General features: G+C 35.1%; 1 protein-coding gene across 1 annotated transcript; it reads left to right on the forward strand.

Moving 5' to 3' along the window:
• Positions 1-86: 86 nt before the first annotated feature.
• Positions 87-4,840, forward strand: LOC123316480 (thioredoxin domain-containing protein 11). Its single transcript, XM_044902570.1, has 12 exons — positions 87-466; positions 537-720; positions 836-1,093; positions 1,154-1,327; positions 1,417-1,611; positions 1,671-1,758; positions 2,001-2,288; positions 2,477-2,757; positions 2,810-3,043; positions 3,211-3,404; positions 3,509-3,638; positions 3,705-4,840. The coding sequence occupies exons 1-12, from the start codon at positions 240-242 to the stop codon at positions 3,948-3,950; spliced, it is 2,499 nt and encodes an 832-aa protein (XP_044758505.1). The 5' UTR covers positions 87-239; the 3' UTR covers positions 3,951-4,840.
• Positions 4,841-13,907: the final 9,067 nt, after the last annotated feature.

The following is a 13,907-nucleotide window of genomic DNA, read 5'->3' on the forward strand; positions in this document are numbered from 1 at the left end:
AAAGATTATAGAGTTAGAGTTACTCTATAATCTTTGGATCAATTCTTTGACACTCTGGTTGGCTATGTTACTCTATGAACTCAAGAGATGACGTGACATTGAGACGTCAAAATGCCAAATAACCTCACTTTTCCGATGTGAATTTTTATGAGGAAAATCAAAATTAGGAAGTTTTTAGTTTGATAATGGTATTATTCTCGCTGTATTCATAAAAACCCATGTTATGAAGACCGTCGGTTATGTCGTCTGCGGACTCACAACCCTATCTGGAGGATACGTCGTCTACGGACGACCACGAAAATGATCTTGATAAAGAGAAAAAAACCCGTAATATTTCAAAAACTGAACAGAAAGGCGAGGTTAAAGAAAAATTGAAAAATAAATACATTAACAAAATGCTTTATGTTATGAAGGAATTTCTTATAATGGTAGTTGTTGCCATAGCATATGCTGCTATAACAAATGAGTAAGTTCTCTTGAAAAAACACTTTACGTTTTTCGGAAAACTCTTTCATGTACTAAATTATCCTTAATAGACCTCCCAAAATCGGCAAAAGTCCAGCTGCCTATCGGTTTTTCTCAGATAATCCTTATGTGACTGATTGGTATAGAGGAGAGATGAGTGATGCTATCATGCAAGCACGAAGTAATGATATATCCTTCGTTATGTTTTATGCTCCTTGGGATTCTGAAAGTCAACATGCACGTAAAGAGTTTCAGGTTTGTATATACTATTCTTAAACAGAAAAAACTGGTACAAATAGTTTTTTGTGTTCATTGCGTACATTTTCCATTCAAGAACTGGAACCAAAATTAAGGTTGTTTTATTTTGTAGATTGCGGCCAGGTATATGCAACAAGAGGTAACCTTTGTTGCAGTGAATTGTTGGCAACCTGGTAGTGAATGTCGAACTCAAAACAGTAAGGTACAGAAATGGCCTGTTCTCATTGCTTATCCAACTCATGGAAGAGGTATTCAGTATAATGGGCCTCTTATAGCTGTTCATATGATGGCCTTTCTGAAGAGATTGATTTCGCCCTTCACAAATATTGAATCAACAGTAATTCGCCACCAAATTTTGCCACAATATGATGTATGTATTAACCAGTTTTCCCTTTATAAATCAAGCTTAAAATGTAACTTTGATTACTAGGCTATTGTGTGGGGAAATGTAAACGCTGCACCTTCAAGTAGAGATTTCATTGTTTTCTATCAAATAGCCTTGAGGCTTCTGGAGACATATCCTCTACAAGATATTGGTGTAACTATTGAACCACAGTCTTCTTATCCTCCTCAAATACGAATTTATAACTGGAATGAAACACTGGTAAGCTCATGAAATTTATTTCCTGTTCAAGATCTGACAGGGGACAGTTGGGTCTGTATTAAATTCAGTAATTTATCTATATTTTCTAGATTTATCCAGAGAGTGAATGGGAGGTTGAACCCATTTTTAATTGGATAATGAAGAATGTCCAATATGCTACCAGGTGGATATCACCTAGTGGTTCTAAAAGTATGTCTTTATCCCATTATTTACAGCCAGGTCCCGCTTTGATTTTGTTCACACCAAGAAATCCAATAGTCATTCATAACGATTTCTATAGTATGGTAAATATTTTTTACTCTTATATTCTTTTAGGGGATCATGAATTATATTATTTTTTCAGTTGAAAGAGATTGCTTATGATTACAATTTTTGTGGGGACAACTTTAATATCAAGTCTGCTGAATTCGCTCTCAAATGGTATAGAAGGGGTGAGTTTGAATTTTTCAGGTACTCCAGACTTTAGTTGAAAAGTATGATATTCCAAAACAAGTTTCAATATATTTTTCTCTATTTTCGCGCCCTAGTCGATCAATTCCACAATAATTAATCATGATTTATGAGTGGCATAATGCTCAAGACACTAAATAGATAGATATATTTTGATCATGAATAGATTTTTAGATTTTTCAATAAATGAATATGAACTATATCCCATTTAATTTATTCATAGATAAATATCTTCAGCAACTGAAGCTAATTGAGGGGTGCAGGTTGAAAAAATTCAAAATCAAAAGGATAACGTCAACTAAACTTTGGAGTAATACAACAGTCTGTTTTGAAAATAAATATGATACAGAAAATGTACAACAAAATGAAGATAGCATGATAGATTACTATGGAAGCATGAAACATTTATGTGCACATTTTCTCAAAGATTTGGATCGTGACCAGAATGAAAGTATTGAGCATAACACAGCTAAAATTGGCAACATCTTATATAAGACCTCTAAATGGAGTGGTGGGTACAGTTCTTGTAAAGTCGAAGAACATTCTGTAGTCTACTGGAATGTAATGGTAATCTGCAATACCTAATATTTATCCATGACTAGAAATTCTCCATCTAGACTACAAATGTTTCGAATTGTTTTTTTGTCGACAAGCAAGTAAATTGTTCATGATTTGTTCCTAAACTGAAATGATTTTTAGATGTGTCAGACTACAGATCCCCAGAAAACCTGAGAAATTACCTCAGTAGAGAAACGTGTAGGTTGTTTCAGATTGCTCAGGATTATCAGCCTCTGCACTTCTCCAAGGAATTATATGACTATGTTGAGGGTTTTAATATAACAGGTTTCAAATGTAATACTAATAAAACACTTAATTTTATTGCCATGGATAGTTTGTATTACCACCATTATGCGGAAAAATTGGGTGTCGATTTATTTCAAAGGCCTAATAAGACAGCATTGGTGATATTGGATGATAAAGTAGGTTAAACCGAGCAATTAACATCAGCAACTCAGATTATTTTTGTTTTAGATGGAATCGCATTATATAATGTCAGATGATATTACTGAAACTAATGTAAAAAAATTTATATATAACTATAGCAGAGGTTCTCTTAAGCGCGCCTTAAGCTCATTGGCTACTGTTAAATCAGAAAATACTCATTCCTATCCAAAAAATCGCCTGTGCAGTTACGAGGATGCCAAATTTTGTGTAAGAGAGCTATCAGCGATTAACTTCCTAGAAACCATTTCCCAGACAAATAAGGTGAGATTTTTAAATAATTTTATTATAATTCATGGCCTAATGAACATTTTGGATTGATTTGGTCCATATAATTGAACTTTAAAATTTTTTTTTGATCTGATCTTCCAGTTTTGTTATTCCTATGCAGTGATGTATCATACCAGACACTATAATGTTTTTTTTCCTAGGCTGTGATAATTTTCTACTATTCGAAACAGTGTTCATTCTGTAATGGTATTTCATATCGCTTTTTGACTGTTGCCAAGTACTGGTCATCCATGGAGGAACTCTTATTCGCAAGAGTGGACGGTGATTTGAATTTGTTACCTTGGGAGTATACAATGGAAATATACCCCACTATATTAATCATTCCTGCCAATCAGTGAGTTAATTCATAATACAAGAATTTATATCACTTCTGTTCCCTTCATTACACCCCACGCCTCTACCAATTTTATTTAAAGTATAGATTAATGAATTTTTCAGGGGTTCTGAGAGTAGAGTATTCCCGATGGATATGCCAATAACGCTTGAAAATTTGATTGGATTCATTTTGACGAATTTACAGCCGTGCCTCAAGTTAGAGGCAATGTGGACTCTTTGTCACAAAGCAAAGGTATAGAACTTGCTCGTTCCTCCACTAGCATCACTTTTTTTTCAATGATTTCATAATTCGTTACAGTTCAACCCTGATATTGTGGAATGTATTTCATCATTGAGACTGCAAATCTCACAGGTCATCGAAAAGTCTCTGCAAGAGTGGAGAACTTCGAACCAAGACGGTAAAGCTCAGTTGTCATTGAAGCTTCAACATTTACATAATTTATATACTCTATTTCTGGAATATCCCTACAATGCTACTCTGGCAGAAAATATATTCGATAGACTGAAGTTAATAGAGTTAAAACCATTGGAGACGACTGTTTAAATGAATAGGTAATTTATCAAAATATACTTTCCGCATTTTTCCGTTCCGTTATCCAAAGTTTCGTATGGAAAATAATCAATTTTGAAGAGGTGTTGAAAACAACATTTTTGAAATGCCCTTTGGAGATTTTTGAACGTAATATATTATGCTCAATTTATAGGAAACACCTTGTAAGGAATTTAATGATACAACTCAGTAAAATATTTTTTTGAATTATGATAAACGACAATAAGAATCACTGAATAACTATTTTCAGCCTATCAAATAATGATAGCTGAATCATTCACCAGTTATGAAAAATTATTTTGTTATTTCTCATTTTTGTTATTTGTTATGGATATTTCAAGTATCACTTTAACTTTAATCATTCCTTATACTTTTAGTTTATTTCTTCAATACTTAAAAAAGTGAATCTTACCTGAACGTCAGCTCATAATTTCACAGTCATTAATTCTAGGTCTGGTTTTATTAAGGGGCCAATTTTTTCTTACTGTAGTTATTAAGTATCTAGTTAATAAAGGTTTGAAATCATATTCATTTGAATCAATGGTATCCATGCTGGGATTATCATAAAAATTATAGTAAATTTTTTTCCCAGTTTCTGAGATTAAATAACTGATTTTTTTACAATTATTTATCCAATAATTATGTAAATCATAGCATTTTTTCTTCATTTTTAATTTCATTACTCTTAGCGGTTGTTCATACATAAATTATCAGACATCTGTGATAAGTTAAGATTATGATAGCTGATATCCCCAAAATATCAAGAAATATTTTCATCAGTATTATGGATTCTGATGGATTTCCTATGAGGGAGGGTCAGCTATTATAGGTATTGTAAAATTATTGTAAATAAACCAAAAATCTAAATATATTGGTATTAAAAATGTGTTTCAATTCATTTTACCTATCGAAGGTGATCAACGATACTAAACTTTGCATTCGGTTCGGGAAAATAAATCGGTTAACAAGGGAATTCGGGAAACAAGACAGACACTAGTGAATCTGTAAAGGGTGGGCTTGGTGAATTGTTTCACCACCGACCTAAAAATAATCCGAAATGTGGTAAAGTTGTGAGAGTTGAACTCCAAATCGGCTTACGCATATTATTCGGGAAAGTAAATCGGTTAAATTCGGGAACCAAGACAGGCAATAGTGAATCTGCAAAGGGTGGGCTTGGTGAATTGTTTCACCACTGACCTAAAGATAATCCGTGATGTGGTAAAGTTGTGGGATTTGAACTCCAAATCGGTTTACGCATATTATTCGTGAAAGTAAATCGGTTAACACGCGAATTTGGGAACCAAGACAGGCAATAGTGAATCTGTAAAGGGTGGGCTTGCTGAATTGTTTCACCATCGATCTAAAAATCATCCGAAATGAAGGGAAGTTGTGAGATTTGAACTCCAAATCGGTTTAAGCATTCTAATCGGGAAAGTAAATCGGTTAACACGCGAATTCGGGAAAAAAGACAATAGTAGGCTAATCTGTAAAGGGTGGGTTGGTGAATTGTTCCACTACCAATTTAAAAATAATCCTAAATGTGGGAAAGTTGTGAGAGTTAAACCCTAAATCGGTTTACGCATATTATTCGGGAAAGTAAATCTATTAGCACGCGGATTCGGGAAACAATAGTAAAAATGAAAAGGGTGGGCTTGGTGAAGTTGTGAGTTTAGGACTCCAAAGCGGTTAACACATTCTATTCGGGAAATTATACCGGTTAACACGCGAATTCGGGGAACAAGACAGACAATTGTAAATCTGTAAAGGGTGGGCATGGTGAATTGTTTCACCACCGATCGTAAAATAATCTGAAAGATGGGGAAGTTGTGAATTTTGAACTCCAAATTGATTCACGCATTCGATTCGAGAAAATGAATCGGGAATTCGGGAAACAAGACGGGCAATGGTGAATTTCTGACGGTGTAAGATCGAAAGAATCGTACTCCTCGGCACCCCATTAAGATTCCTACTGTCAATTTTCCATTTAACATCCAGAAAATTACATAAAATTATCAGAAGATAAACAGACAAAGTGAGCAGATATTATAAGACAGTTGGTGGTCTGCATCACGACATGCGAGGGGCCGAGGGGGCCCATCCTCGGGCCGAAAGGGGCGTCGCTGGGCTCTGTAACATGTAATTTGTGTGTCAACAAATGATAATAACGGACGAGTTAACGAGTTTTCAACTTATTTATTTCTTCGAGCGAGCTTCGATAGAGCCTGGGCGTTGCTTGTCCGTTCCAGACATTCTCCAAGGCTCCCCTTATTAAATCCGTAGATGCAATGAGGCAGTGCTATGCAAATTGGAGGCAGTATTTATTGTTCGAGATCGTTTTTTCGAGTAATTGGTGTGGATAGGACGTGTGGTTGGTACACGGCTTGTACCGGAGGAACGTTGGATGAATGGATATGACTGTAGATCAGATTGCAAAAATTACTGAAAATACTTGGAATATGAATTATTATTCGATCATATTTCGGGAAATTCGGGATTATCTGACAATTTAAGCGTGGGAGGGCGACAAACTTGCAAAAAAAGAGTCAGGTGTAAATCCTCGAGTGTGGTGGCTTTTTCCTTATTTTGAAGCTAAATAAGATTCAAGAATATCGAAAAAAATATAATTTGACAGTTTCAGCGAGCCGAAACAACTAAAATTGGCAATAAAGGTCACAAACATCAGTTTTTTTGAATTAACTCCTTTCCTGGGCTTCAAATCATTTTCGCATCCATTATGAAAATTGTAGAGCATAACATTTTCTTAAACTTTCGTCTGAAGCAATTTTTTTTACGTTCAAACGTTTTTGAGATATACACGGCGATGAATGTAAAGGGTAGGCAAAATTCGTTGACTACTATGAGGGGATCTCTAGAACTATAAGAGCTAGAAGAATCGGGATGACACATTTCCTAGCTCTTTTTCACAGAAACCAAGAATGATGAAAACCGTGTAGTCTGCTACGACCCTTCGTTTTTGAATTATTGGCAAAAAATGAGATTTTGACGATTTCGAATAGTTGTCATAACTTTTTTGTCTTTGAAGTTACAGGCCTTAGACTTGAACCTTCTACAGGAACTTTTTTACGTAAAATCTACATTGACCTTGTCCCTTCGCATATACAGGGTGAGTTTTTTTCTATGGGTAGGTACATTTTTTCCGATTCGGCCCTGATAAAAAGATAGGGCCATTTTAAGTTTTCCTAATGAGCTGTGCCACCCCTGGAACGACGAAATTACCTTCAGAGTAACTAGCTGAATCTTTGACACTACACATCTGTGTATCTTGCATTCACCCAATGTATCCAATTTTTCAAATTTCACAGACAGTTTTGAATTTTTGAACATCAAATTACTCGAAAACGGAGCATTATACGAGAAAATATGAAGAATACTTTTATTTTACAAAACGTTCAAATATTCAGTAGATAGCGTCCAATTTAGTTTCAAGAGTTGGGTTCTTTGAATTTTTGGTATATTTATGGTACGTAATGGTCATAATGAGGACACTGGAAGACGTGATATCTTGTGTTCGAAAGAGATCAATCAAATAAGTGAAAAACTATATTCCGAACTTCGTTTGATTCGATGAAATCGTTTGTGAGATAGAACTAAAAATAATTTTTTTTATGGTTTTTGAACAGCCTGTATCTTTTAAACCAAGCCGATTCGGAAAAAATAGTATAAGAGAAAAGTGTTTGTTTTCACCTCATAAATCTACTGTTGAAATATTTTTACGAGTCACAAACTGGCCCCGTACAAGACAACCAACAACTCAACAGTATACCAGTATTCCCATCAAAATGGGTTCGATATTCGAAATCTATTATGATCTCAGGTAGGTAACAGGCTTCAGGGAAAAACAAACATCTCGTTTTCGTTATGAGGATCCGACATGTAATTAAGAGAATATGTAATCCTATATCTTTATGAAAGATAGGTATAGCCATAGGTAGGTATACAAGAGATTTTGAATCGTGTATAGAAAAAACAGGTTTCGGCTTTCTGGAATACGATCTTAATGAAAGACGAAGGTTATTTTTCATGATGTGGTTCATATCTATGAAATTAATCTTCGCCGATGACGGGCCATGTAAATACACGATCGATAAAAAGCTGGATAGATCTCGTACATACTTTACATCTATTTATTATACTTGTCACAACACTGCTAACTACATATCCAGATTTTTTTTTTCATAATAGTAGGTTATACGTTCTCCTTTGTGCTATACATCAAGATCGGTGTTTTCAAAGGTGAGGCTTTTTTTACAGAAGGTAGAACTCATCAAAATAAGTCGTTTAAACAAAAATTGTCTATATAAAATATCCAAGATGGCTGAGATACAACCCCTAGAAGTTTCAAGTACGGGACTGTGGAAGGTGACTCCGGCATCGCAAAAACGAAACAGAACATAAATATATGGCTGGACAATGAATGGTTCAGTACCAAGTTCATCGGATTAGATGCATCAGGTCACTTTTCAGAGAATCGTTGTATCGTGCAATTTAGAGTGAAAACAAAATGTAGAAAGTCGAGTCAGTTTCTGGAAATTGCTTATGTTAGTTATGTTGATAAAGTGCTATGATGTTTCCCCATTTCATCCCATTTTTACGACGATTGTTGGAATGTTCAAACAAGAAGATTATGATGCCTATTGTGAACAAAATCGTGAATAGTTTAGACGAATTTTATTGGTGAGATTTTGAAGTTTTAGTCGATTTTTCACACTTGTGTCCTAAGTCTCTTCTCTCAGTTGGTATCGAAGTGAGCTAATTCATAAAAACGTGTAAGTTACTCAAAATTAATGAGAACAATTTAGCAGTCCTAAGTTTCCATTTTCATATCCACGTAAATATCGAACGAGCCAATATCCTAAACGAAACCACATGGTCGAATCAGGAAATATGCTTTTCCCACTGCTTTGCGATAATTCAGCTAACAAACGGTCTAGGGTCGTATTAAGATCTGTTTCAGTAATCATTTTCCATTTTTTTTCAACTTTGCCAGTTTGAAAGTTTTGTATAGGTGATTTTTGGTGAAACGCTTCATTTCGACCAGTTATACCTTATGTTGAGAAGAAGCCTCACCTTCAAATACATCCTGTAGTTACCGTACATTAATACGTTAGTGCTTTGGAGACTTTAACGCTAGGTTAAGCGGCAAACTGTTATTTCATAAGCCGCATTCCAATTCTTTCCGAATTTCCCTAAAAAAATTATCGTTATCTATTTTGAGCGTCTCTTTTAACTCACCCTGAATAATTTTAAATATCGGTATAGTATTTTTCTTCGTTTTTCCTTTATAAATCGATTGTGCCATAGAAATAGTGGAATTTATACAACTACCTACTTCTAGAAACTTTAACGATGCGTTAGTAGCTTAGGTACCTAGCTGGAGTTTGTTTAGTGAGTATTTATTTGCATTTCCGAACAATTCCCTCATTATAATCCTCGAAAAGAAAGAACGATCAGCAGATTAGCATGATTTACGGCATCTCAATGTTGTATATTAGTGTTGTTCCTCTAAAAGCACCGAAAAGCTTCGGTGTCATTGTAAAATTCACCAAAGGCGGTTATCATACGCCTACTAAACGACGATAATCCTCAGATAATTCCTACCGAAATGATAAGAACACCCATGCCAACCAAACGGTTACCGCTGCTTCTTCTAATTCTAAAAGCTCATCAAACATCGGCAGAGCATCATTGAAAATTGTTTACGTCGAATAAATAAAAATATCTGCGGTTTCGTTCGTGAAAAGATCCCTCTGAAAACACCTTGTTATTACATCCTACCTAGTTCTTTTCGATAAGACGCTGCTGCGCGTTCTTCGGCTAATAGAAGATCAAAGGGGCCGCCTATTTATTGAAATTTATTGGTCCATAAACGGGAGGGATTGGAAGTCCGTAGGTGATTATCAGCCCATTGTGCCTATTGAGTGTGTGTGGAATACGCGGTGTGCTATTTAATTTCTATATGAAGTATTCTATGGGAATTGGGAAGGTTCAAGGAATAAGTTGCCGTGTGACCTTCGAAACGGAATTAAAAACTGAACTTGTTCTTCTGATCCGTGGAAAATTATCCTACTCTGGAGGCGAAGACGTTGACCTATCTAAAACAGAAGTTATTTAATACTTACTTTGAAAAATCGTCAATACCGAACGGTTGCAAAGAACTCGATGAAATTTCGAGGTTTATTACTAGAAGAGTTGCTCTTTCAGAATATGTATCACATTTAGATCTGCGATGATTTTCCTGGAAGAAAAACTACTCGCAAGTTGACCATCGAAAAATTCCCAAAAAGATGGGGTCAATTGAAAGTTGAAACTTCCTTAAGACCGAACGGTTGTGTGGAAAGGGATGAAATTCTCAGATTTATTACTAGAAGAGTTGCTCTTTCAGAATATGTATCACATTCAGATCTGCGATGATTTTCCTGGAAGAAAAACTACTCGCAAGTTGACCATCGAAAATTTCCCAAAAAGATGGGGTCAGTTGAAAGTTGAAACTTCCTTAAGACCGAACGGTTGTGTCGAAAGGAATGAAATTCTCAGATTTATTACTAGAAGAGTTGCTCTTTCAGAATATGTATCACATTTAGATCTGCGATGATTTTCCTGGAAGAAAAACTACTCGCAAGTTGACCATCGAAAATTTCCCAAAAAGATGGAGTCAGTTGAAACTTCCTCAAGACCGAACGGTTGCTCCGAAATGGATGAAATTCTCAGATTTATTACTAGAAGAGTTGCTCTTTCAGAATATGTATAACATTTAGATCTGCGATGATTTACCTAGAAGAAAAACTACTCGCTAATTGACCATCGAAAAATTCCCAGAAAGATGGGGTCAGTTGAAAGTTGAAACTCCCTTAAGACCGAACGGTTGTGTGGAAAGAGATGAAATTCTCAGATTTATTACTAGAAGAGTCGCTCTTTCAGAATCTGTATCATATTCAGATCTACGATAATTTTCCTGGAAGAAAAACTACTCGCAAGTTGACCATCGAAAATTTCCCAAAAAGATGGGGTCAGTTGAAATTTCCTCAAGACCGAACGGTTGTGCCGAAATGGATGAAATTCTCAGATTTATTACTAGATGAGTTGCTCTTTCAGAATATGTATCATATTTAGATCTACGATAATTTTCCTGGAAGAAAAACTACTCTAAAGTTGACCATCGAAAAATTCCCAAAAAGATGGGCTCAGTTTAAACTTCGTCGATGGAATTTCGAGATTTGTCACAAGGAAAGCTACTCTTTCAGAAAAAAAATATTTTTCAACAATTTTCATCCCTTTACTGTTCTTGTGTTAGATAAAAAAGTTTAGGTTATGGAATATTTTTTATTTGTATTCGAATATTGTTTCTTCTTGAAGATAAACATGAGAAAGTTGATAAACAGTAGGAGCTAGTAAAAAGTTAACGCGCTACTTAAAAAGGGATTTGTTATATCCGGAAACCTGACTGAAATAGCTAGCGTGTTTGCTTTAAGAATACAGGGGCGCACTAGCTCTGTGTTAGTGAAAGACATTGATTTATTTCCAAACACTCTGGGTGCAATTTGGATCTATTTGAGGACGAATGTATTGTTTATGGGTTAATAATTTAGTTACAGGATTGAAAAATGTAGAAGTTCCAATCCACCTATTCATAAACGAGAAACGTAGTTTTAAAATGAGAAGTAATATAAAAAAAACTTTTTTTATCATGAAATTCGATCTGTCTCATATGATATCTATGACTTTATATGTTTTAGTGCTATTATACGATACCACGAAATATGAGGTGTTGCTTTTTTACTGAATGATCTATTTCTTAATTTTTTCTTTAATGTTTATAAACGTGCCCATACTCGAATTGAGAAGTTTTGAAAGGACACACATAACTCATTGAAAAACTTGGGGTTTGCTTTGAACAGTAGGGTTCCTTTTCTGTCAATAATATACAGATGAAATGATTGTTATTCACAAGCGATTATCGATTCTTTTCATCAAAGTTTCGATAAACTGCATCGAGATAAAACTATATATAGTTTCCATCATACAGAATGCCACTTTTTTCTCCCTACTCAATCGCTTCACTGATACAATCACAATATCAATCAAAATGAATACTGCATCCATTTTGCACGTGTCTTGAATAAACATCTCCGCTTGGATTGTATCGTTAATATATCCGCTGTTTGCACAATTGACGTCCCATTGACAGCTCCATAATTACGTACCTTATAGAGTAAATCTGGTTTTTGTTGAAGACGCGTTACTCGAAGAGAATGAGATAAAAATGTGGAAACTGAACGACGTATTTCATTAGTGATAATTATTCTTTTAACTGGTAATTATTTGAGTTGAACAACTCATAATCGTATGAAGTTTTCTGCTTCAAGAACTTAGCGTCAGATACTTTGGTCATAAAATCATCGTTGAAAACGAATGGATACTAATAACTAATATACTGATGGACTCTCTGAAAAAAGCTCCGTTTTTTAAAAACGTATCTACAAAGTTCTCAGGTGATACAACACCCAGTGGCAGATACAGGGTGTAAATACTGTAAATGAACAGTTGCGAGAAAAATTTAGGGATGATTCGTCGTAAAAAAATAGTGTTGGTCTATCATATAATTTTTTTAAGTAAAACAACTGATGCTTCAAGAAAACTTCAGATTTTTGAAACTTCAGGATGATTTGAAACTTTTTTCATTCCTCTTCCATTGGGAGATATCCGAATAAAGTTACCACTTACTCTAGATTTTGCGTGAAAAATTATTCAAATCAATTTTTTTTTCATTTCATGCTTCAGGGTAGAAGCATGGCGTTCGATCTGTGCTCGATTTGAAAACGAAGTAGACTTCTTGTTACTATGGATGAGACTTGGGTACATTTCTACGATCTAGAAACGAAGCAACAATCGATGGAATGGCGACACTCTGGTTCTCCAAGACCTAAGAAGTTTCGTGTCCAAATATCTGCTGGAAAAGTTCAGTTTTTTGGGATTTCCATGGAGTAATCATGATTGATTTTTCTGGATAAGGGTAGAACAATAACCGGAGATTACTATTCGACATTATTGACCACTCTACGGGAAAAAATTAAAGAGAAAAGACGCGGAAAGCTTACCAAAGGTGTTTTGTTTTTGCAGGACAACGCCCCTGCACACAAATCTCATGTTGCCATGCAAAAATTCGTGATTTAGGGTTTGAATTACTAGAACACCCCCCTTACTTACCAGATTTGGCTCCATCCGACTATCATCTCTTTCCTCAACTGAAAAAAAGTTTAAAAGGTCGTAAATTTTCTTCCAACGAGGAGGTCATAAAAGCTGTGGAGCTCTGGTTTGCAGAGCAAGAAGAAACATTTTTTTTGAAAGGTCTAGAGACGTTGCAGGTTCGCTGTATAAATGTATCCAATTAAGAGGAGAATATAAGTAATAAAATATTTTGACATTGAAATTTTTTTTGGTTCTATAGTAGGCTAAGAATTTTTCAATATATCCTCTTACTTACTTTCGGTAGAATTCACTGTTCAGTTCCATACTAAATAATTTCTGCCAAAATTCTGTAGAGAATTCTCCAGAGAATTTTCTGCTGTTACAAACGGACTTTATGTGCAGAATTTGATGCTCTATAACTTCAATTCAGGTCATTTTCTGATATTTTCAGGCCCACAGAAGATATGATCGAAAACCCACGAAAACATCGCTTTAGGGGGCACATTTTATCAACCCTCCCTCTTTCTTCTTATGTACGAAAGAACAAATCTAGATCCTTTAATATGAAGCAATTCCAGCAATTCCTGCCTATTCTACAGGGCTAAAAATAGCTGTGGAAACGGTGGAGGAAAAGTTCGCCTGCCCTACACAACTAACAGTCAGCTGATTTTGACAATTCATCCCTATTGTCGAACGATTCACCAAAATTGGCATACTCCATTGGCCAATTTTGAAGCGAAGGGC

The sequence above is a fragment of the Coccinella septempunctata genome, chromosome 7 (genome assembly GCF_907165205.1).
Source record: "Coccinella septempunctata chromosome 7, icCocSept1.1, whole genome shotgun sequence".
In the NCBI taxonomy this organism is placed as follows: domain Eukaryota; kingdom Metazoa; phylum Arthropoda; class Insecta; order Coleoptera; family Coccinellidae; genus Coccinella; species Coccinella septempunctata.

Excerpts from the sequence above, each read along its gene's own strand:
- LOC123316480 (XM_044902570.1), top strand. The coding sequence starts at position 240 with ATGTCGTCTGCGGACTCACAACCCTATCTGGAGGATACGTCGTCTACG. Across the intron at positions 721-835 it reads ATGCACGTAAAGAGTTTCAG|ATTGCGGCCAGGTATATGCA; the intron begins GTTTGTATATAC and ends TTTATTTTGTAG. Across the intron at positions 1,612-1,670 it reads ATAACGATTTCTATAGTATG|TTGAAAGAGATTGCTTATGA; the intron begins GTAAATATTTTT and ends TTATTTTTTCAG.